Genomic DNA, 23,136 nt, shown 5'->3' with positions numbered 1-23,136 from the left:
TAGTGACGTCTAAGCATCTATAAGCTGGACATCTCTGGAGAACCGCCGGGCCATAAATTACAGGCATCCTCTCCTCACTCAAATTATTTCCGTTTTATAAAAATGATTCTTTTCTAACTTTTAGATGCCCTCTGGGATGCTTTGAAGGCCAAGATATTATTTTTGTTTCATAGGTATCAACTTTAATAAGACTTGCCCAACTGAAGAATAACGAGGAACCATAAAATCTCAATGGATCCTGCGGTGTATACACACACACACACACACACACACACACACACACACACACACACACACACAATGTGGGACTTGAGCTCATGACCCCAAGATCAAGAGTCGCACGCTCCACCGACTGGCCCCCACAGACTGTGAGCCGTCCGTTAACAGACATGTGCTGTGTTGTCTGTTACCGAGACATGTGCTGTGTTGTCTGTTACCAAGACATGGCGGGTTTTGCTTTATTGACTGAGGATACAGGACGGCTTTCTCAGCACGACTGCACTACACTGGGGAAATAACATTCCCATGGATTAGTTGAATTGTTTAAATCATCTAAATGTGTCATTTTAAGATGCTACATTTCAAGCAGCATAGAAAAAGACAGGGGTCAGAAATGTGACAGAAGAATTTATGTATGGCAAAGTCAGACTAGGATTTCTAAGCTAAAAACAGAAGCAGGATTTTACAAACTTAAAGGCTTGCAATGTATTAAAACGAATGTTATTGAAATGCTAACAAATCATAATAAAATACTAGCCAATTATGAGTAGACAGCACAGCCATTGTCTGTTAAGAGCATGACTCTCATACCATGGGACAGGCAGGCCCTGGCTCTAGAGTCCAGAGAGACCTGGGTTCAAATCCCACCTCAGATCCTTGCCGTGTGACCTGAAACTGGTCACTTAACCTTAGCCTTAAGTTGTATCATCTGTAAAATGAGAACAGTGAGTTTCTTTCTTGCAGGTGTTTCTGTGGGGCTTAGAAATAATAGATGTGGGAGGGGCACCTGGGTGTCTCAGTCGGTTGAGCGTCTGACTCCTGGTTTCAGCTCAGGTCATATCACCATCATGAGATTGAACCCACATCAGGCTCTACTTTGAGTGTGGACCTACTTAAGATTCTCTCCCTCTCTCTTCCTCTGCCCCCTCTCCCCTGCTCGTGTGCGCGCGCCCTCTCTCAAATAAATTTAAAAAAAAGAAAAAGAAATAATATACCCAGGAGTACCTAGGAGGAGAGGTTCCATAGAAGAGAGCAGAAGCTCAAATAAAGACCTACCTCCCACTTGGGCCAGAGGCCAGTGGCGTCTTTAAGGAAAGCAGAAAATGCCAGGGAAGGGTTGGGAAGAAGTGAGGGTTGGTTTTAGAGTAATACTATACATTTATATTGTTTGGGATACCCTTGCTGGGAGTTTGGAGTTCCTGCAGCGTGTGCTTGTGAATCCTTACGTGCATCCGGCGGCGTTGTGCATAGAGACAGGTGAGTAGTTCAAGCAAATGCCCCGCATGCTGTCCATGTGTGTAGATGGCTGCGGGTGCGCCTTGGAGGAGTGCGCTCCCCCTTCGTCTTTGTGTCTCTTGTGAGTAACCGAGAGGTTGACGTGGAACGGGTGCTCAGGCACTGCTGGTTGTTGCCGTGACGCGTTGAGCTTTGTGAAAGAAAGAAACCAACTCGATGAGTAGAAGGCGTTAATTTCTTAGTCTGGTACTTGGCGTTTTGCAGTGCTCGCTCGGTTATCGCGAAAGCTTGACTAAAGCTAGTCTCTCCCCCCGCGAGAATACTGTTTCTGTTTAAAAAAGGAAATCTGAACTTTGGTGTGGGGGAGCAGTAAAAAGTAACAGCAAGAGTGACTGAAAGAGAGAGAGAGGGAGAGAGAAGTAGGCAGAAGACGTCCCCGGGGAGCCACAGGCTGCTGCTAAATTTCAGCCGCAGTTGTCAGAGTTAAAGAAAACATCGGAGAAAGTGTCTCGTCGCGGGGTCCCCGGATTGTTCTGCTGTGAGTAAGGCCAGCTGAGGGGTGGACCAAGGCCAGCTGGCAGGGGCTCAGACGACCGGGCGCCATATGCACCAGCCACTGAGCTCATTTGCTCCACCTCGGTCACTTCATAGTCAGAGCTGCTTCAGGATCAGCACAAGGCACCGTGCAGATGTTTGGGGGCTGGGAAAGCAAGGCAGAGTTTGAGGAAGGAAGAAGTACATGCTTAGTGCTGAAGGGTGAGCCCAGGCCTTCTTGGGGATTTGGTAAAATGTGTTTGAATACAGCTAACTGGACACTGGGCTCAACAGCCTTGGGAGGGAGGTGCCACTGCTCTCTTGGTTCTACCAGGAGACTGAGGCATAGTGAGGTTAATTAACCCGTTGAAGTGTCATGGTCTAAAGCACAGAGGCGGAATTCTATCCCAGGTTTATCTGAATCCAAAGTCCTCATTCTTCACTCCCGTATTTAGCTGCCGAGAAAATCCCTACAGGAGCGGTAAGGAGTTAGCCCAAGGCCGCCACATTGGGTTCTAGAACTCTGCTCCCTCAGTGAATGTTCATTGTGACTTTGTGAGGCAATGGAGCCCAGCGTGTGTATCCCCGAAGAGATGTCCGTCTCCTCCTGAGAGCCCTTGTGGTTGTGGATCTCCATTCTGGGAAATAGATTGAGAAGCACCTCAAGGACTATTCCAACAGGGTGGAAAACAGAGAAGCTTGGATCCATAGCAGTGATCCAAGAACCAGTCGAAGCCTGGATCTAAGCAAAAGGGGATATAAAGTTTGCTGATTCAAGGGCTTTCCATGTCTGCCCCCACCTCTGCTCCCAGGCCCAGTAGGCTCCTGCTTACAGCTCTACCTGGGAATGTCCTGTGCCTGCTGATCAGCTATCTAGTGTACAAATTATTTTCAAATCCAGGTATGTTTTTGTAACTGTCAATTCCATTTTCCTTAAACTTGTTCGTGGAACACCCCTGACAGTGGAGGAAAGTGAAGATTAACATTCCCCAGGGATGCCTGGGGATATACGCTGTGGCATTGCATCTCAGAAATGATATTGATTTGAAGACTCTGGTTTTAGGAAAAGAGAAACCATGCAAATCTATTACAAAAATGTTCTTGGTTTTATCTTCTATATCATTTATTTCTGCTCTAATCTTTATTCTTTCCTTCTGCTGGTTTCAGGCTTCATTTGTTGTTCTTTTTCTAGCTCCTTTAGGCATAAAGTTAGGTTATTTATTTGAGGGTTTTTTTTTGTTGTTTCTTAAGGTAGGCCTATATTGCTTTAAACTTCCTTCTTAGAACCACTTTTGCTGTGTCCCAAAGGTTTTGGGCCATTGTGGTTTCATTTTCTTCTCTTTCCAATGTACTTTATCATTTCTCCTTTTATGTCCTGGTTGACCCTTTCGTTGTTTCGTAGTATGTTATTTATCCTCCATGTATTTATGATCTTTCCAGGTTTTTTCTTGTGGCTGACTTCTAGTTTCATAACGTTGTGGTCAGCAAAGTTGCATGATATGACTTCGATCTTCCAAAATTTGTTGAGGCTGTTTCTGTGGGCTAATGTGTGGTCTATTCTAGAGAATGTTCCATGTGCACTTGAAAAGAATGTGTATTCTGCTGTTTTAGGCTGGAATGTTCTGAAGATACCTGTTAAATCCATCTGGTCCAGTCTGTCATTCAAAGCCATCATTTCCTTGTTGATTTTCTGTTTAGATGATTTGTCCATCGAGCTAAGTGGAGTGGCAAAGCCCCCTACTATTATTGTGTGACTATTGATTCGTTCCTTTATGTTTATTATTAACTCTTGTATGTATTTGGGGGTTCCGTGTTGGGGACATAAATATTTACAATTGTTAGATCTTGTTGGACCATCCCCTTTATTATTATGTACTGTTCTTCTTTATGTCTTGTTATAGTCTTTGTTTTAAAGTCTATTTGTCCAATATGAGTATTGCTACTCTGATCACTTCTGATGTTCACTTATATGACAAATGTTTCTCTATCCCCTCACTTTCAATCTGCAGGTATCTTTAGGTCTGAAATGAGTCTCTTGTAGGCAGCATATACATGGGTCTTGTTTTTCTGTTTTGTTTTTGTTTTTATCCATTCTGTCACCATACATCTTTTGATTGGAGCATTTAGTCCATTTACATTCAAAGCAATTATTAATATATATTTATTGCCATTTTATTACTTGTTTTGTGGTTGTTTCTGAAGATTTTCTCTGATCCTTTCTTGTCTTTCTCTCTTTCATGGTTTGCTGGTTTTCTTTAGTGATATGTTTGGATTTCTTTATTTTTATTCTTGGCATATTTGTTAGTGGTTTTTGATTTGTGGTTACCATTAGGTTTGTATATAACATGTTCTGCATATAGCAATCTATATTAAGTCAATGGTCATTTGGGTTGGAACCCATTCTTTACTCCTCTCTTCCCCACATTTTAGGTATATGGTGTCATATCTCACATCCTTTTATTTTGTGATTCCTTAACCGACTTCTTACAGAAATATTCATTTTTACCACTTTTGTGTTTCCTACCTTCATACTGACATTTTGGGTCTTTCCTTTCCACTCAAAGAGTCTCCTTTAATATTTCATGCAGGGCTGGTTTAGTGGTCCAATACTCCTTTAGTTTCTGTTTGTCTGGGAAACTCTTTATCTCTCCTTCTATCCTGAATGATAGCCTTGCTGGAGAGAGTATTCCTGGCTGCAGATTTTCCCCATTCAACACTTTGAATATATCATGCCACTCCCTTCTGGCTTGCAAAATTTCTGTTGAAGACTCTGCTGATAGCCTTATGGGGTTTCTTTTGTATGTAACTGTCTTCTTTGGTCTTACTGCTTTTAATGTTTTTTCTTTATCCCTATATTTTGCCATTGTAATTACAATAAATCTTGGTATGGGTCTGCTTTTATTGATTCTGTTGGGGGTTCTCTTTGCCTCCCGGATCTGGATATCTGTTTCCTTTCCCAGATTAGGAAAGTTTTCAGTTATTATTTCTTCAGATAAATTTTCTGGTCCCTTCTCTCTCTCTTCTTCTTCTGGGATGCCCATCATATGAATGTTAGTACCTTTTGTGGAGTCACTGAATTCCCGGAATCTATTCTCGTTTACATAATTCTTCTTTTTTCCTTCCTTCTTTTTTTTTTTTTTCCACTTTTGCTCGGCTTGCTTACCTTCCACTACTCTGTCTTCTAGGTCATTAATTGTTCTTCTGCTTCTTCCAGCCTACTCTTCATTCCATCAGGTTTGTTTCTCATTTCATTTATTGAGCCCTTATCTCTGCTGTGTTATTCCTTATATCTGTGTTAATGGTCTCACTGATGTCCTCCACTCTTTTCTCAAGTCTAGTGCCTTAAATTCTCAACCAGGCATGTTACTGATATCTATTTCACTTAGGTCTTCACCCATGGCCTTGTTCTGTGCTTTAATTAGAGACAGATTCCTCCCTCTTCTCATTTTGTCTAAGTCTCTGTGCCTATTTCTGTGAGTTAGGAAAGTCAGCTACGTCCCCTGGTTTTGAAGGTAATGACTTTATGAAGAAGAGGTCCTGTAGTGCCCTGCTGTGTAGTTTCCCTTGTTCCCAAGGGCCTCGCGTTTCCAGGAGTGTCTCCACTGTGTGCTGTGTACTCTCTGTTCTTGTGTCCTGGCCACTTTATCCTTCAAGTCAGAAGCTCTCTTTGCCTGTTGTGAGCAGTATTTGATCCCTGGCCTGAATGTGGTGCATTTTAACTAAGTGTGCCCTGGTCTGCTTGTGAAATGAGACCTGTTGTCACTGCCACTGGAACCGAGGCCTTGCAAAACTCCCTTGTTAGGAGATTCATGTTAGCAGGGATTTGGGCCAGTGTTTTGGGGGACCCCCCCCACCACCATGCTGGGACTGAGGCAAGCATGACTGGAAGGAGCACTTCCACCAGAACATCAGGGGCAGGGCTTGGTGTAAGCAAGTTAAGTAGCAAGTGTCAGCACTTTGCAGGTTCCCAGGTGGCCCTGGGCTTATGCTGAGGGGCACAGGAGGAAAATGGCAGCAGCCAGTTCCTTTGTTCTCTGAGCTATCCCTCTGTGAATGTCGTCTCTCTGGGTCGTGCTCTGAGATGAGCGAATAATCTCCCTACGATGTGCCGTAGTGGCTCTTCATATCCCTATTTCCATTTTCCATGGTGTATGTCCGTGAGCTGTTTGCCCTGCCTTCTCTGCAAGAGCAGCACAATGCCCTCCGAGCTGTCCCAGAGCCAAGCCCACTGACTTTTAAAATCCAGTCTTTAAGCCTCACTCGTTGTAAGAACTCACACAGTTTGGGCCCTCTCGCTTTCCACGCCAATTACCATGGGGATTTGTTTTCCTAGTATGCTTGTTCCCTGTGTCCTAGTCTGTCTCTCGCCCTTCTCTGCAACTGTGGCTCCCTCCTCGACCACAGTGACCACAGTCTCTTTCTCTCCCAAGCCACGTCTCTATACTTCCTGCCTTCTTCGATGTGGCATCTTCTCTATCTTTAGTTGTTTGTTATGCCACTCTTCAGATGGATTTCTGGGGTATTTAGGATGGCTTCATAGTTACCTAGTTGTGTTTCTACAGGATGAGATGAGCCTAGGGTCCTCCTGCTCTGCTGCCGTCTTCCCCTTATCCTCTTTTCTTGGCTTTAATATGAAATCATCTATTTTTCAAATCTTTGGGTAAGGTTGAAGATCGAGAAAGATGTGTCTTGTTAATCCCATGGATTTTACTCTAATTGGGACTATGTAAATCTTCCAGGTCATGTTAGCACTTTAAAAAGTATTCTAAATGGACAAAGTAGTGATCAGTGGGGACTTTTCAGGGAGATAAAATGTCTCATATTTAGGATATGTGTGTGAGTGTATATATTCTATTAGTTATGTGGTTCCCATTGTCTACCTCTGCATTAATTTCAGTAAAAGTTGGGGAGACAATCCTTCCTAGAGTCAGTCCTGTCAGGCTACATGAGTGGCTGCTGGCCTTATGTACCCGTAAGGCCATGTCCTGGGTAGAAGTTTTTATCGTCACTTGAAACAATGATTCAAAGTCTTTTAGTCTGTGGTTCCTGCCACTGAGGAACCTATGAGAAAACCTGAAGCCGACAGGATCTCCCATCTCTAAATTCCTTTCAATCTATGCTAAGGATCAGGATGGTTGTGGGCTGCTTATTCTACCGTTTAATTCTGCATTACTGGGGAGATCTCACTCACTCCTCAGCCCTGTGGAAGCAGCTTAGGCTCTGTGACAGTCTGGGTTGATCATTTTCCGCAGCTTCCTGGACGGGGACTCAGGTAGGCACATTTAGCCTTTTGACGTGTTCCCACACAGAGAACATTTTTCATGAGCAATTAGCCCCTACTCTTTTTTCTTTTCTACTTGGGTACAAAGTAAGTTATCAGCGGACATCTTTCAGCGTCGAAGAGCGACAGCTGAGTCTGTGCTCTGAGTGGTGTTCTATAGAGATGAGAGCCGGGCTTGGCCTGGTATGATGATAGGACGCTCACCTTGATCAATTAAAAATAGAAGGCACCCTGTCAGCAGTCAGCACCAGTGAGTGGTGCTCATACTTGAACCTAAAGAATAGATCTTAGCTATTTCACTAGCTTTTTTCACTATTAACACCTGCTGCCCATCACCCACAAGCAACCTGTTTGCAATATAACTTGGGAATCCTGCCTCATATGGCTCAACCTGTCCAGCCACCTGAGAGCAGTGACGCGTGAACCTCCTGACAGCTGGGACAGATCGTCATCTTCTGGACCCAGCCCCCCTCAAAACTCACTCAAGAGCCACTCTCTATCGCTATTGTTCACTGCTAGGATATCCAAGTAAGATTGGGGCTTCTACCAATAGGGTAAAAAAATCAGTTCATTATAGGTAACGTGTATAGTGCTTACCATGGGCCACGCACTGTTTGTGGTACTTTCCATTTGTTCATTTAGGACTCATGGTATCCCTAGTGAGTTAAGTAATATATATTTCCCATTTTACAGAGGAAGAAGCCAAGGCCTGGTGATTAAATAAGAGTAGGCGGCAGAGTGGGATTGAGGTCCAGGTAGGCTGTCTGTGCCTGTTAGGGACTGGATGTCTGTGCCCCCCTCAAATTTTTATATTGAAGCCTTAACCCCTAACGTAATGGTAATTTAGAGATGGGACCTTTGAGAGGTGATTAGGTTCAGATGAGGTCACGTGGCAGGGGCGGGGGGCCTCGTGGTGGGATTAGTGCCCTTGTAAGAGGAGACATCAGAGAACTTGCTCCTTCTCTTTCCCTCCCTCCCTCCCTCCTTGCACACACACACACACACACACACACACACACACACACGCAGGTCATGTGAGCACAGTGAGAAATCAGCCTTCTGCGAGCCACAAGAGAGCTTTCACAAGAAAGCAGGCTCGCGGGCGCCCTGCTCCCAGATGTCCAGCCTCCAGAACTATGAGGATGAATGTCTGTGGTCTACGCCCACAGTCCCTGGCATGCTGTTACGGCAGCTCGGGCTGCCAGTGCTCCGTCAATCCCACCTCCCACAGAAGCCCTCACAGCCCCTCAGCTTTTCAAGAAACACCTGCCGATCGTTCTCGTTGGTCCTTCAGACGTCCTTCCTCGGCAGTGCCTCTTGGTTCAAGACCTTGATTTCGTCCGCCTCTCTGGGAGGAGGAGGGAACCAGCTCCTATTCCACCTTAGGAAGTGCAGGCGACCCACAGGCTAGGTCACAAGGGTGTATATTCTGGCACCACAGCGGCCAGTGAATATGCATGGAGTGAAAGTGGCACCTGTCTGTTCCAGAGCCCTGGGCTCTGCGGGGACCATGTCTGTGTCTCTGGATCTTCCAGATTTGAGGGCCAGCCAATAGTAGTCATGGTGAGGGGCGCTCGTCTCTCTTCGGGGGGCTCGTCACTCAGGCGGCAAATCGAAGAGGTGGGTCATCTTTATTGATATCTGTCATAAATACTGTGCTCTAATATCGAGCCTAATATTCTAAATTACCGTGGTTGTTGCCACTGTGAGACATCTAATTTTTCTCCTCGGGGAAATGGATAACTTTCTGTGACAGCACAGTTGACTCTTTCGGCTTTCTGTAAAATCACGCGAGAATCACAATCTAGAAATAGTGTTGAAATTGTCTATAAACACCCAGAAGAAACACTGTACCACAGACACCCACAGAATAATTTCTGGAAGCCTGCAGGCTCACCTCTAGGGGAGGAGAGTCAGAACTGGTACCGTGGCGTCCCTGCAGCCCTCCCCATCAGCCCCTGCAGGATCGAGCCCCATGTCCGGCTCTGCACTGTTAGCATTTGGATTCTCTCTCTCCGGCTCTCTCTGCCCCTCCCCCACTCACGCGTGCATGCCGTCTTGCTCTCTCTCCTTCTCGCTCGCTCTCTCAAAATAAACAAATAAATATTAAAAAAAATTGTACAGCACCAGTTTTAAACCTGTCCCTGTTCTCACCTTGAACGCGAGTCCCACATTTCATAGCAGTGATAGCTGATTTCCTTGCCTTAATTTCCCGCACCAGGCCCTGTGCAGAATGGTAAGAATTGTTTTCCCCTCCGGAAAAATCGTTTCAGGAAATTCGTGGTCTCTAAAATGGGGTGCTAAAGAGCAAAATGGGAAATCAAAAGGACCACTACCCGAAAAAGGATCAGTTAATAATCCAAGTAAGCAAATCATAGCATCCACACTCCACGTCTTCACAGCCTGTTCCGGAAACATCGGGAACTGCCGTCTCGTCACTGGCCGGGGAATAGATGAGAGTTGAAATGTCGCCACGGATTTGTAAAGAATCGTCCCGTTCCACGCGCCCTGAAATAAGAGTTCCCTCCCTTGGGTAGGGGTGGGGTGGGGTGAGGGGAGTCTGTGTTTCCTTCAGAGTTTTCTCTCTGGAGCTTTTGGCTTTGTCAGCGCTGCCCTGCCAGTTAGTGGGGGAAGGCTCCCCCACTCCTGTGGCTTCTGTCATGAGTAGCTCACGCGGTGATGACGGTGTTTGTGAGAGCAGAGCCCACACGCAAGGTGTCACGACCACAGTGAGCCGCTGAAACGGCTACCGTGAAAGATACGGACAAGACCAAGCGTGGTGAGGACGTGGGACAGCAGAGCTGCCCAGACATCCACTGTACTCGTGCAACTGCTTTGGTGACCTCTTGGGACGTCTCTTATAAAGTTCATCACACACAAGCACACCTCGTTTTATTGTGCTTCACGGATACTGCATTCTTTACACATCGAAGGGTGGTGGCAACCCTGCCTTGAGCGAGTCCGTTGGTGCCATTTTTCCAGCATTTGTTCACTTTGTGTCTCTGTGTCCCGTTTTCGTAATTCTCACAAGATTTCAAACTTTGTCATCATTGTTATTTTTTAATTTATTAAAATGTTAATAATTTATAATAATAATTTATAATAATTTATATTAATTTTTATAATAATTTATAACATATAATAATAAATTAAATTATATTCCATAAATATATAGAATATATATTTATAGATATATTAATTATAGATAATAATAGATTAATTAATCTATTAATAGATTAATATAATTAATTAGAATAATTAATTAATATAGACATATTAATTATAGATAATTAATAATAATTATTGTTAAAATAAACAATGTTTATTTATTTTTGAGAGAGAGTATGAGTGGGGGACAGTCAGAGAGAGAGGGAGACACAGAATCTGAAGCTGTCAGCACAGAGCCTGTATGCGGGGCTTGAACTCACCAACAGTGAGATCAGACCTGAGCTGAAGTCGCATGCTTAACCAACTGAGCCACCCAGGGGCCCCTCACACTTTGTCATTATTATATTTGTTATGGGGACCTGGGATCAGTGATCTTTGACGTTACTCTTGTAACAAGAGTTTGGGGGCGCTGCAAACCACACGCATGTAAGACAATGAACTCAATCCACAAATGTGTATGTTCTGACTGCTCCACCCCCAGCCAGACATTCCCGGTCTCTCCTTCTCTCCTTGGGCCTCCCTGTTCCGCGAGACACAACAATATTGAAATTAGGCCAGTGAATAACCCTATAGCGGCCTCTATGTGTTCACGTGTAAGGAAGAGTCTCACGTCTCTCGCTTCGAATCAAAACCCAGAAATGATCGAGCTTGGTGAGGAAGGTTTGCCCAAAGCTGAGCCAGACCCAAAGGTAGCCCTTTTCCACCAGACAGCCAAGCTGTGAATGCAGAGAAAACGTTCTGGAAGGAAGTTGGAAGGGCTTCTCCGGTGAACACACAAATGGTGAGCAAGGGGAACAGCCTTATTGCAGACCCAGAGTCACCTGGAGTGGCCTGGACAGAAGGTTACATCAGCCACAACATTCCCTCCAAGCAGAGCCTAACCCGGAGCAAGCCCCTAATTCTCTTCAGTTTTATGAAGGCCGAGAGAGGTGAGGAGGCTACCAGGAGCAGAGTTGGAAGCTAGGAGAGGTGGGTTCGTGAAGCTTACAGAAGGAAGCCTCCAGAACATAAATGATGCAGGGTGAAGCAGCAGGTGCTGATGAGAAGCGGCAGCAAGTTTCCAGAAGGTCTGGCCAAGGTAGTTAATGAAGGTGGCTGCACCAAACAGCAGATTTTCAATGCAGACAAAACAGACTTCTATTGGAAGAAGATGCCACTGAGGACTTTCACAGCTAGAGAGAGGCCACTGCCTGGCTTCTAAGCTCCAAAGAACAGGCTGACTCTCTCGTTAGAAGCTAATGCAGCTGGTGACTTGAACCGGAAGCCAACTTCGCTGAAGTTGAAGTCCGTGAAGTGCTCACGGACCGTTCTGAAAATCCTAGGTCCCGTTAGAATTATGCCCAGTCCACTGTGCTTTACAAGTGGATCAGCGAAGCCTGGATGACAGTATGTCTGTTTACAGCACGTCACGTTTACAACATGGTTTACTGAATATTTTAAGCCCGCGGTTGAGACCTGCTGCTCAGGAAGAAAGATTCCTTTGGAAATATTGCTGCTCGTTGCCAGTGCACGTGGTCACCCAAGAGCTCTGATGGAGACGCCCAAGGAGACTAACGTTTCCACGCCTGCTGCCACGGCGTGGATTCTGCAGCTCACGGATCGACGAGTCATTTCCACTTTCAAGTCTTGCTATTGAAGAAATGTGCTTTGAAAGGCTATCGATGTCATAAAAAGTGATTCCTCTGATGGATCTGGGCAAAGCAAATTGAAAACCTCCCGGAAAGGATTCGGCATTCTAGATGTCATCAAGAACATTCGTGATTCGTGGGAAGAGGTCAAAATATCCACATTTGCAGGCGTTTGGCAGAAGTGGATTCCCACCCTTGGGGATGACTCTGGGGGCTCGGGGAGTCGGTGGAGGCAATCACAGCTGACGTGGTGGAAACAGCGAGAGAACCAGAACTAGAAGTGGGGCCTGAAGGTGGACGGCGTTGCCGCGATCTCGTGACAGGACGCGATGGGGTGAGGACTGCTGCTCACCGCTGAGCAGAGAACGTGGTTTCTCCAGATGGACTCTGCTCCTGCTGAAGATGCTGTGAAGCTTGTTGACATGACAACGAAGGATTTAGAATGTTATATACACTTGGTACTTAAAGCAGCGGCAGGATTTGAAAGGACTGACTCCAGTTTTGAAAGAAGTTCCACTGTGAGTGAAATGCTATCAAACAGCATCTCATGTGACAGGGAAACCACTCATGAAAGGAAGAGTCCCTTGCTGCAGCAAACTTGAGTGTTTCTTCTAAGAAATTGCCACACCCACGCCAGCCTTCAGCACCCGCCGCCCCGATCAGTCAGCAGCCATCGACATCGAGGCAGGACCCTCCCCCAGCAAAAGGATTACGATTTGCTGAAAGCTCAGATGATGGTTAGCTTTTCTCAGCAGTACAGTACTTTTAAATTAAGGTATGTGCATTGTTTCTTAAGACCTAATTCCATTGCCCAATTAACAGACTATAATATAGCATAGACATAACTTTTATATGCAGTGGGAAACAAAAAAACCTCATTTGACTTGTTTCATTGCAATATTTGCTCTATTGTCGCGGTCTGGAACTGAACCCCCAACATCTCTGGGGTATACCTGCGCATGACAGAGCAACCCCACTCTCAGGTGTTGACCCCAAAGAAACAGAAACATATGTACACAAAAACGACTCTGTACACACGCGCACAGCAGCGTTATTATTGATAATAGGCCCAAACTAGAAAGAACCCCAAGGTCCATTCACAGGAGACTGGTTAAGCAGATTGTGATATATTCACACAACAGAATACCGCTCAAACATTTTAAAAAGAATAGGTTATAGATACCCGCAGGAACACGCATGAATCTCAAAGGCATCATGTTGGGTGAAAGAATGTCTTCCTGCTTACGTGAAGTCCTAAAACAGGCAAAACTTAGCTGTTAGTGACAAATCAGGGCAGGGGAGGGATCAGGCAGGTGTAGTTATACAGATGTACACAATTGTCAGAACTCTTTGAACCAAAAACTGAAGATTTCCGCATTTGACTGTATTTAAATTATAATACCCCCCTTCCCCGGAAAGCATTCCTTTATCCTCCTGGAGGGGGAATACAGTTTTTTTTTTTTTAATATTTATTTTTGAGAGAGAGAGAGACTCAGTGTGAACGGGAGAGGGTCAGAGAGAGGGGGAGACACAGAATCCGAAGCAGGCTCCAGGCTCTGAGCCGTCAGCACAGAGCCCGACGCGGGGCCTGAATTCACGAACGGTGAGATCATACCTGAGCCGAAGTCGAACGCTCGACCGACTGAGCCACCCAGATGCCCCACATTAATCATCCACCACTCACTTTTGAGGGTTTCAAAATAATAGTGTCCATTGATAGAGCCACCTTATGCTTTAGTGACAAAAAAAAAAAATTAATAAAGCCCACTGTCAAAAAGAGAGCGTTTGTTACATGCTTGGTTCTTAACGACCCCACGTTTGTGGGAATGATATTTTTAGGTGGTTGCTTCTTCTCGCCCATCTTCAGGGATCACAGCAAGGCTGAGGTAGCAGCTTCTTGTGCCAGGGGTTATGGCTTCAAGTCCCCTTTTGTGCAGGTAGATCTGGACGTGCCACTGGGCCGGCATTTAAATGTCCAGATCAGGCGTGTGGGGTGGTTTCTGAGTTAGCACAGGTATGTAGGCGCTTCTGGCATCGCTTGGTTGTTTTTCCAAAACTTCATTTGCATTCCGAGCGCGGGGGAGGAGAGTCGTCTGAGGACGTTCTGTGGGAGACAACTGAGACGTTACTTTTCAGTAAATCTAAGCGTGACATTGGCACCAGCGTTAATGCCGTAGGTATTCTGTGGAGGAGAACTGTGGGCACACGTGACTATGGGAAGGGAACTCGATTTCAGCCTGAAATTGCGCCCTCCTTCCCGAAGCGAGTGGATGTGGTCTCAGCTCAGTCCTTTATCGGGCCACACAAGGGATAGTCTTCCCTGCACCTGTCTGTCGTTGCGCCTGCCCCAGAGTTCTCTGGGGAGGATGGGTTTGTGCCGTGCACCTGCCTCTCAGCCTCGGCGTGTGGGGGGTGCACAGCTCCTAAACAAACGCGTCGACTGTCCCACAGTCACCCAGAGCAAATAGTGCGAGAACGTACATCGCCACCCTTCCCGAAACGACTCTCGCAGAGAGAAAAGCGGATTTAACTTCCCTCGTGCGCATCCGTGGCAAACAAGGTTTTTGGAAAGCCAGAGCTCACCGACAAAACTAGGGCTCCCTTGGCCTTTGAATGGAAACACAAATTTAGGAAAGGTGAGGGGTAAACAAGACCTAAGGAGTAGAAATCACAAATACAAGTGTCCCTACCAGGCGGATGGTCCTTAGACGTTTGGCTTAATTTTGTTACTGTGGCCGGGGGGGGGGGGGGGGGGGGCGCAGGGATTGGGGGGGGCGGTTCTTTGGTTCTGTTTTTGTGACACTGCAAGTCCTCCAGATTTTCTTTGACTTACAGTTTGAATTTGGTGCCCTGTGTGTCTGGTGTTAAATGGAAGTCAGACTTGGGGCTTGAGTGTTATTGCCAAGCCTGTGCTGGGGGACGTTTGTTCTCTCCTGCCCCGGGACGGGCGGGTGCGGGAGAAGGAAGCCCCTCGTTGCTCACGTTTAGGGGAGGCAGTGGGGCTTGGGGACAACCAACGGCTTTGAATGTGGCAGCAGATCCTGGGGGGAAGTTGCAGAATTAAATTTCCTTCTGTGCAACGGGAACTGTGAGGGGTCACATGGGAAGTCCTGCACATAGAGATGCACAAAGAAGCCCTAGTTCCTTCTCTGGGCAGGTGAGCGGTTGGCTTCCGCTGTCAGCACCTTGGTTCCCATGCACCCCACATTGGGAGCACGAAGTACCTTACCTGGCTCTGGTTACTTCTGCTTCCCTTTTGAAACTTCTCGTCTATTGGTCTCTTGGGTGCCTCTGTCGGTTGAACGTTCAACTCTGGATATCATCTAGGGTCATGATCTGATGGTGGTGAAATCAATCCCTGCATCAGGCTCTGCAATGACAGCATGGAGCCTGCTTGGGATTCTCTCTCTCCCTCTCTATCCGCCCCTCCCCTGCTCATGTTTGCACACGCATGTGCGCTCTCTCAAATAAATAAAACTTAAAAAGAAACAACAACAAACTCCTGGTCTATCACCATGTTCCTGGATGGCTGGACCTGAGCTTGTGGGTGTGTGTGTGAGATTAGTAGCACTGTAGCAAACAAACGCACTAATCCCTGATCACTCCTATTGTGGGTGCCCCTGGTTCATACTTCTAATCTAACTCAGTGCTGTGCTGGGCAGCTCATTATAGTCAGACAAACCTCCAGTCCTGTCTGGGCTCTCACCTTTTTGCGCCCTAATGTATCAACTCATTCTACCCACCTGAGCCTCAGTTTACTGCAGTGGGTTCCTGTGCATTTGGCACCCGAGTGGCTCCTGTCTGTGCTAGTAAAGATGTGCTAACTGGGAAGAGGGGGTCCCTTCTTCCCAACAGACTGTTAGCACATCAAAAGGATATTTTTAAAACCTCACTCAATAGTACTTAGGAGAGGGGAGGGGAAAGAGTAATTAAGTGCCATTTGTCACCCAGCCCAGCTCAATAAACATTTTGTGTGTGTGTGTCATGCTTAAGAGAACAAGAAAATGTAATTAAGTTTAAACAACTAAAGCTGTGGCCTTAGGGAAGCTTTCAGGACGTTGGACCTCAGTCATTCCATGAAAATCTGTAGAAACTTTTCTGGAACCACACTTTTAAGTTATATACATGAAATCTTCCCGGCTCCAAGTTTTAAACACCAGCAACAGCAACAACAATATTTGCAAATCTCTATATAACTTTTGTCAATTTGGGTGGGGGCTTCATATTTCCAGTAGGGCAGCTCAAAGTTCACGGTCCTTACTTCGCTCAGCAAGTAAAATTCTTACTGAGTTTCGTAATCTAGTTTAAATCATTGCTGTCAAGTGTTATTTTTAAATGACCGTACCCTTTGGTAAATACACCTAGCAGATGATCCAGGATGTACCCCCGGTAAGTATAGCTCAAACCAGTCCCACCTTCCATGGGCAAGTACCACCCCAGGCGGGTACAGCAGAGAGCAATACCCAAGGTGCCAACTCAGCCCTGCGGCCGGGGACTCAGCCAGCCATAGAGGCAAGAGGGTTGTTGATGGGCTCCTTCCCGTGGTTCTCTTGGGAGGTGGAGGGAGGGGTCGGGTTACATCTTTTCTTCCATGTGAGTAATACATATTTTTGGTAGAAAAAAACAGGAAGTAGAGATAGCCCGAGAGATATGCAAACACCAGTCACCGTCCTCCTGTATCCCAGATGCATTATTCACGAACATGTCAGCAGCACGTATGAAAGCGGGTGTTAGTCTCCAGCCTGGCAAGGCCGGGACCACTCCACCCCTTTTGAAGTCCCAAAGTGCATTTGTGAAAGGTGAGCAAATCCTAAAACACGACCTACAACAATCGGAGTGTATATTGACGTATATAGACACGTGCTGAAGGCTTCACATTCAAAGACACGGGAACTTGTAGCAGACTGCATCAGGACATGGCATCTCAAGTTCAATTTCGAGATTTGGCCCAGTTGTGCTGCTTTTCCCACACTCCCATTGCCATGGTGGGTCCGTTGGAAGAGGTGTCAGAACCGGAGTTTGCATTAGCCTTATAACATTCCTCTGTGCCAACGAATCTAATTCTCTGTCCCTCTTAATTGCCACCCACGAGCCCATTGTCTGTAGGTACCACAATATAATTAAGTCCTGTTCTTGGACGTTTCTTTCTTCCTGTCTTTGGTAGCACAGCACGGTGTGAATATTCTTGCACTTACTTCTTCGGACACTTCATTACTTATTTCCTGAGGATGAAGTGGAAGAGACGTGATTGGTGGGGCGCAACGCGCTCCCATAGTTTTAAGTCAGAAAACAGGCACTTTTTTTAGAAAAATCAAAGCAAGTCCTCCAGGCCCTGGGTGGAGTTCAGCTTTACCCCAGACCTCACTGCGTCTCAGAGTCATCGTCAGAAGCTCCGAGTCCCTCGGAGAGCCACGCGACAGAGTTCGGAGGCAAGACCCGAGCGGTTAGGCGTGGGCTTTGCCGTGGCTGCTCGGGACAAGGGCCGCGGTGGGTGTGGCGGGCCCACCAGAACAGAGGACGGAAACCAGAGAGCGCGTTGAAACTAGCATGCCGCGTGGGGGCCAAACCCCGCCCTCTGCACTTGAAGAGAGCTGCCCTGAGCGCCCCCTGATTCTCAGCCCTGCCGCGTCCCTGCACGTGTCCCCCAGCTTACGTGTGCCTCGACCCCACTGCCCGCCCGCCCTCGGAAAGCCTCCGGCCACTTGGTAATGAGTTGTGGCAAAACCTCTCTCTTCCCGTCGAACCAAATGGTGAGGACTCCAGAAAAGCAAAGGAACGAACGTGAAGGGTTCTGTCACCCCTGTCCCTTTTCGAAGTGGCCCACCCTTCCAGGCCAACTTGCCGGTTGCCAGCCAGCTCCAAGCTCCCAGCCCGGCTCACCGGAAACCCCAATCTAAGGACTCCCTACTCCCCAGCCCCCACATTTGCTTAGAGCAAACTTGTCCGCACCTCCCTCCCCGGCTTTTGCCCTACATTCTCTTTTCCCCTCCTCCCCTGACATTTAACTTGGCCCCACAGCTCTATACCTTAAAACCCTCTGCCCCAAACTGTCTGTGACGCAGCATGCCAGGACCAAGAAAAGCTCATCAAAGGCTGCTGTCCTCGCTGCCTGTCCCTGTCACTCATCGTTCCCCTTGGAACTGCTCTCCCTCTACCCTTCCCTAGCTGCCGAAACCCTGCTTATCTTTCTAGACACATCTCACGTTCTGTGTTCTTTAAGGAGCCTGACCAGCCTTCTGAAACCCCCTAGAATGTGATCGCAATACATGTCATATTCCGCTGTGTCGTGTACGGATGGTCCCTGACTTAGGATGGTTCCATTTAGGATTTTCCAACTTGATGATGACGTGAGAGCGAGACGCATTCAGTAGAAGCCGTACTTGGAGCTTTGAATCTGGATCTTTTCCTAGGCCAGCGGCATGTGGTACGATTGTCTCTCGTGACGCCGGGCAGTGGCCACTCCCCAGGCAGCCGGCACAGCCCCGAGGGTGAATAACCGACACGCTCACAACCATTCGCCACCCAGACAACTACCTGTCACTTTTAGCACGGTATTCAGTACGTCACAGGAGATAGCCAGCACGTGATTGTGTTTTTAGTCTCATTTTTTGTTTCTTTTTTTTTTAACAAAGCATAGTTGGCACACCACGTTATGTTAGCTTCCGGTGCGCAGCGTAGTGATGCAACAAATCTCTTTGTAGTGTGACTGCCACGTGTCACCATACAACGCTTCCCGTCCCACTGACCATCTTCCCTAGGCTGTGCCTTTCATCCCTGTGATGGAAGCCTCTGTCACCCTCTTCGTCTGTTTTACCCTCCCCCCCACATTCCCGCTCCCCTCCGGCAACCACCAATTTGTTCTCTGTACTTATGGGTCTTTTTCTGCGTTTTTGTTTGTTAATAAGTTTGTTTTTTAGATTCCACGTGGAAGGGAAAATAGGGCTTTTGTCTTTCTCTGTCTGGCTTCTTTCACTCAGCATTATACCCTCTGGTACGTCCATCCACGTGGTCCCACATAGCAAGATCTCATTCGTGTTCACGGTTGAGTAATATTCCGTGTGTGTGAGTGAGTAATATTCCATTGTGTGTCCGTACACACCCGCCCCCCCACATCTTCTGGATCCACTCATCTGTGGATGGACACTTAGGTTGCTTCCATATCTTGACTATGGATTGTAAATAATGCTACAGTAAACATAAGGGCACATATATCTTTCGAATTAGTGTTTTTGTTTTCTTTGGCTAAATACCCAGTAGTGGAATTTGGGGACCCTATGGTTATTTCTATTTGTAATTTTTTGAGGAACCTCCATACAGTTTTCCACATTAATGCTTTATTATAAAATAGGCTTGGGGCACCTGGGTGGCTCAGTTGTTTGGGCTCCCAAGTCTTGATTTAGGCTCAGATCATGATCTTATGATTTGTGAGTTCTAGCCCCACGTCGGGCTCTGCACAGACAGCATGGGGCCTGCCTAGAATTCTGTCTCCCTCTCCCTCTCTGCCCCTCCCCAGTGTGCTTCTATATATCTCTCAAAACAAAAATAAACTTAAAAAAATAAAACAGGGTTTTGATGATTTTGCCCAACTGGCTATGGTGTTCAGTAAGTTAGGTATATTAACTGCATTTTTGAGTTATGATATTTTCAACTTATGATGGGTTTATCAGCATATGACCCTGTTGAAAATCAGGGAATATCTATAGATGATACCACGTGTGTGTGTGTGTGTGTGTGTGTGTGTGTGTGTGTACTTAATGATTTTAAGTTCCTGGGAGGCAAGGACTATAACCATTCATTTTCCTCTTCTGGGTGTTCAGAATCACTATACCTTGCACCAAGGTACTGGTTCTACGAACGAATGAGCAGCGAAGGAACATGGGCTGATGTATAAGGGAAGTGGATGTAATGAGCCTCCTAGAGAAAAGTTGATTTGATAGCAAGCTGGCTCCAACCTTTCCATATAGGAGGGATTTGGGGACAGCGTTCTGATCAGAAAGAGGCTTAAAAAAGCACTTTTTAAAGAGGGAGACAACAACGCTTGTAAAAATGAAAGGAGACCAGAGCTGATGGAGATCAGCAGAGAGGCACTTACCGCGTCAGGTCTCCTTGACATTCTGCCGAGGTGCACATTTTCGCTGTGATTGAATGTCTGTTTTGTGTGTGTGTGTGATGGGATGTTTTCCATTGATTAAATCACATAGGTTTTTTGAAAGAACGAACCTAACGCACGTGTCACTTCTCTGTCTTGCAGGCAACCATGGTCCTGAGCTCTGCACACTTCTGGTTGGGATTATTTCTGGTTCCCACGGCGTGTTTGATCGAAGATGTGGCGTGGAGAGCGTAAGTGAAAAGTAAAGTGGCCGCCCTAAGTCTTGCTCAGCTGCCCTTGCAATCACCTTTCGTGAGCCCTGCGGCAGGGTCCTGCATGCTGTGGGACTTCTCAAGAATCAGGTCTCCTGCCTGGCCAAAAACTGTACGTGGAGGTCATTTCAAATTAGAAAATACTTGGAAGGAAGGAGTCTTCATTTTTCTAGTAACTCACAGTAGGAATCCTTCAAATATAATTTATTTAGAGTGTCTGTGTACAGATCTATGTGAACATTAATCACAAAGATGAAATTATAATGTGGGTCAGACAGGAAACAATTCATGCTCAACTTTTGCTTACGTTTCAAAATAATATTGTTTCTGAAATATCTTGTGTACAAGGTAAGTGAAGCAACTACGTTCCAAGAGAATGTAAGTTTTAATTTTATCCATGAGAAAGAGACGGAATACTCCAAATGAGGTAACACTGAGTTTTGTTTGGGGCAGGCCTGATCCCTCCTACAAACAGTTGCCGACTTCCCTGAAAATTGAGCCTCCTGGATTGGTTTTACTTTAGGCAAAGCATAATTATTTTGGGGCCCTGAGGTAGAGAATTGAGACTTTAATCCAAACCTTCCAGGAAAAGACATCAGATTTCATTTTTATCTCCCCCTTCCTCCCACACTCAATGAGAATTGTTCTTGCCTGACAGTTAAGGATGTCTTTTGAAAAAGTCTTCACTTTGGCATTATCTTGACACCTGATGATGCCTAACGTGGAGAGAGAGAGAGAGAGAGAGAGAGAGAGAGAGGAAGAGAGAGAATTGTATAGCACATATTTTGGGTGGGGTTTTTTTCCTCTTCACTAAGTTTTGCAACTGTTGGTAAAAACTAAATAATTCTAATTTATTAAATGGCTTGATTTACCACTACTTTCCTTTTATCTACTAAACCCGTGTTTTGTAAATAACTGAACTAGAATCTTTGGAAATGAAATTATAGCCAGGAAAGATGTTTTCTTAATCTAATAAATGCACTGAGAGAAAATGTTCTGTTATTTGTTCTTATAGCACAAAGCCCAATTGTGGCATACCATTTTACCTTGCTAAATTTCTTCAATTTCACATGACAGTTGGGTTAGTTTTAGGTAAATACAGCATGACGTTGGTTACATTAGATCACTTTACAATTTATACTGATTGAGAATAGTGATGCAATTATAAATTAATCTCAGCCTATTTTAATTCAACTATCTAGATTAATGCCATGAAAAAACATGTTATTGAGACTGTATTTGCCAAGTGAGACTTTAGCAAAAGTATCTTTCTACCATTTCGAAGAGTGTTGGCCGATGACAGTGTTCTCTACCTCCTCGTCTTTTCCAATCCATTCTGAGTAAAAGTTACCGGTCACCAAGGAAGCAAATTATTCCTTCAAACGGGACTTGTTTTTGGTTTCCCCTGGCACTGTAAAATTAGTGCCATTTACATTTTAGCAAGAATAAATCAAAGGACACTGCCTCCAGCTCCACCGGAGGGAAAGAGCAAAAGTCACTTCATTTCCAAGAAGCTTGCCAGCCAGGTAGGAGCAGGGACCGTGCTCTGTGGTGAGGAGGCTGGTGGGGGGCCAACAGAGGCAGACAGACCCCAGGCATTGTCCCACCTGCTACCTCCTGCTCGGTAGGGGCCCAGAAAACAGCACTTCCCAGGAGCAGACGGCACCTCGGCTTTGGGCTGAGCCAGAAGGGCCGCTACCAAAGTGCAGGGACACTTACAGAAATGTACTTTTGTCCCTTTCTGTTTGGAGAAACCAGGGAGGATGTGTACCTTGGCTCTCACCTGCAGTATTTGCCCAAAGAATATGCTCAATTTGTAGTACACATTTCACGTCTAAAGTACAGTCACCTCTGTCCTCAAAAAACAAGAATTTCACAAGTTTACTTGGGAATCCTCCCTGTGATCACGGGGCCCATGTTTACACTCCCGGCCTGACATCGATGTTGTCCCGTAAATTCAGAGGCTTCTCTGGGAAGAGAAAGCCTACTATGAGTCAGTCGCACTGTGATTTCTCTTTCTGAGCTTTAACTCCCGGGACGTGTTCCGGTTTTCCTTCCTGCACACTGAGCAAACACACGAACCCTGCTTGTCCACAACCTCCCTTCACTGGGTTCCGGGTGTCAACTATTCATTGAGACACGATGTGCTGTGGCTGTCCTTGGGCTTCCAAGGAGAGTTTTGAGTGAAGTGAATCGGAATTACCAAACCAAAAATTACCACAGGCTCGGAAGAGCCTGTGGGGCCTGTCAGAGTCTCTCCCGGGATGACTCTCTCATCTTGCCTTGGCCCAATCTTACTGGACTTTTTGTTTTGTCTTGAATGTTGGAGGTTGACTCTCTTTTGAAAGAGCTTTTAAATCCCAGCAGGAGGCAGGCCCACCTTTTTGCATGTATTTCTATGAGTGTTGAGGGAAGTGAGCTGCTCTTTCTACATTTTCCCCCCTTAGCCTGCCCAGTCCCCCTCTCCCATTTCAGGACCTAGACTGTTTCAGAGTCAGGAAAAAAAAAAAGAAAGAAAGAAAGAAAACCAGCATGAGGTAATTCAGTCATTTTTTCCATGAAGTCTGTCAGCTTTCTGGTCGAAGATCCGTGAGACTATCTTAAGTCAGATTTGGATGCCATAAAGTACCTCCTCTGTTATCCTATTAACCATAATTTTCATCAGGGACCGAACTAACACATCTTTTACTAAAATAATTGACTGATTAT

At 46.0% G+C, this 23,136-nt stretch overlaps 1 protein-coding gene across 4 annotated transcripts in view; it reads left to right on the top strand.

The window, feature by feature from the left end:
* Nucleotides 1-23,136, top strand: part of ATP8A2 (ATPase phospholipid transporting 8A2) — a 598,035-nt gene that overhangs the window by 521,034 nt on the left and 53,865 nt on the right. For all 4 annotated transcript variants that reach the window (XM_078445879.2, XM_078445975.2, XM_078445933.2 and 1 more), the window contains one exon: nucleotides 20,318-20,406. In XM_078445879.2, the coding sequence (XP_078302005.2) occupies nucleotides 20,318-20,406 (89 nt within the window). The remainder of the gene's footprint in view (nucleotides 1-20,317; nucleotides 20,407-23,136) is intronic.

Source organism: Panthera onca, chromosome A1 (genome assembly GCF_046562875.1).
Source record: "Panthera onca isolate mPanOnc1 chromosome A1, mPanOnc1 haplotype 2, whole genome shotgun sequence".
Taxonomy (NCBI): Eukaryota; Metazoa; Chordata; class Mammalia; order Carnivora; family Felidae; genus Panthera; species Panthera onca.
The sequence above is the reverse complement of the archived record's forward strand: the minus strand, read 5'-3'. Positions and strand labels throughout refer to the sequence as shown.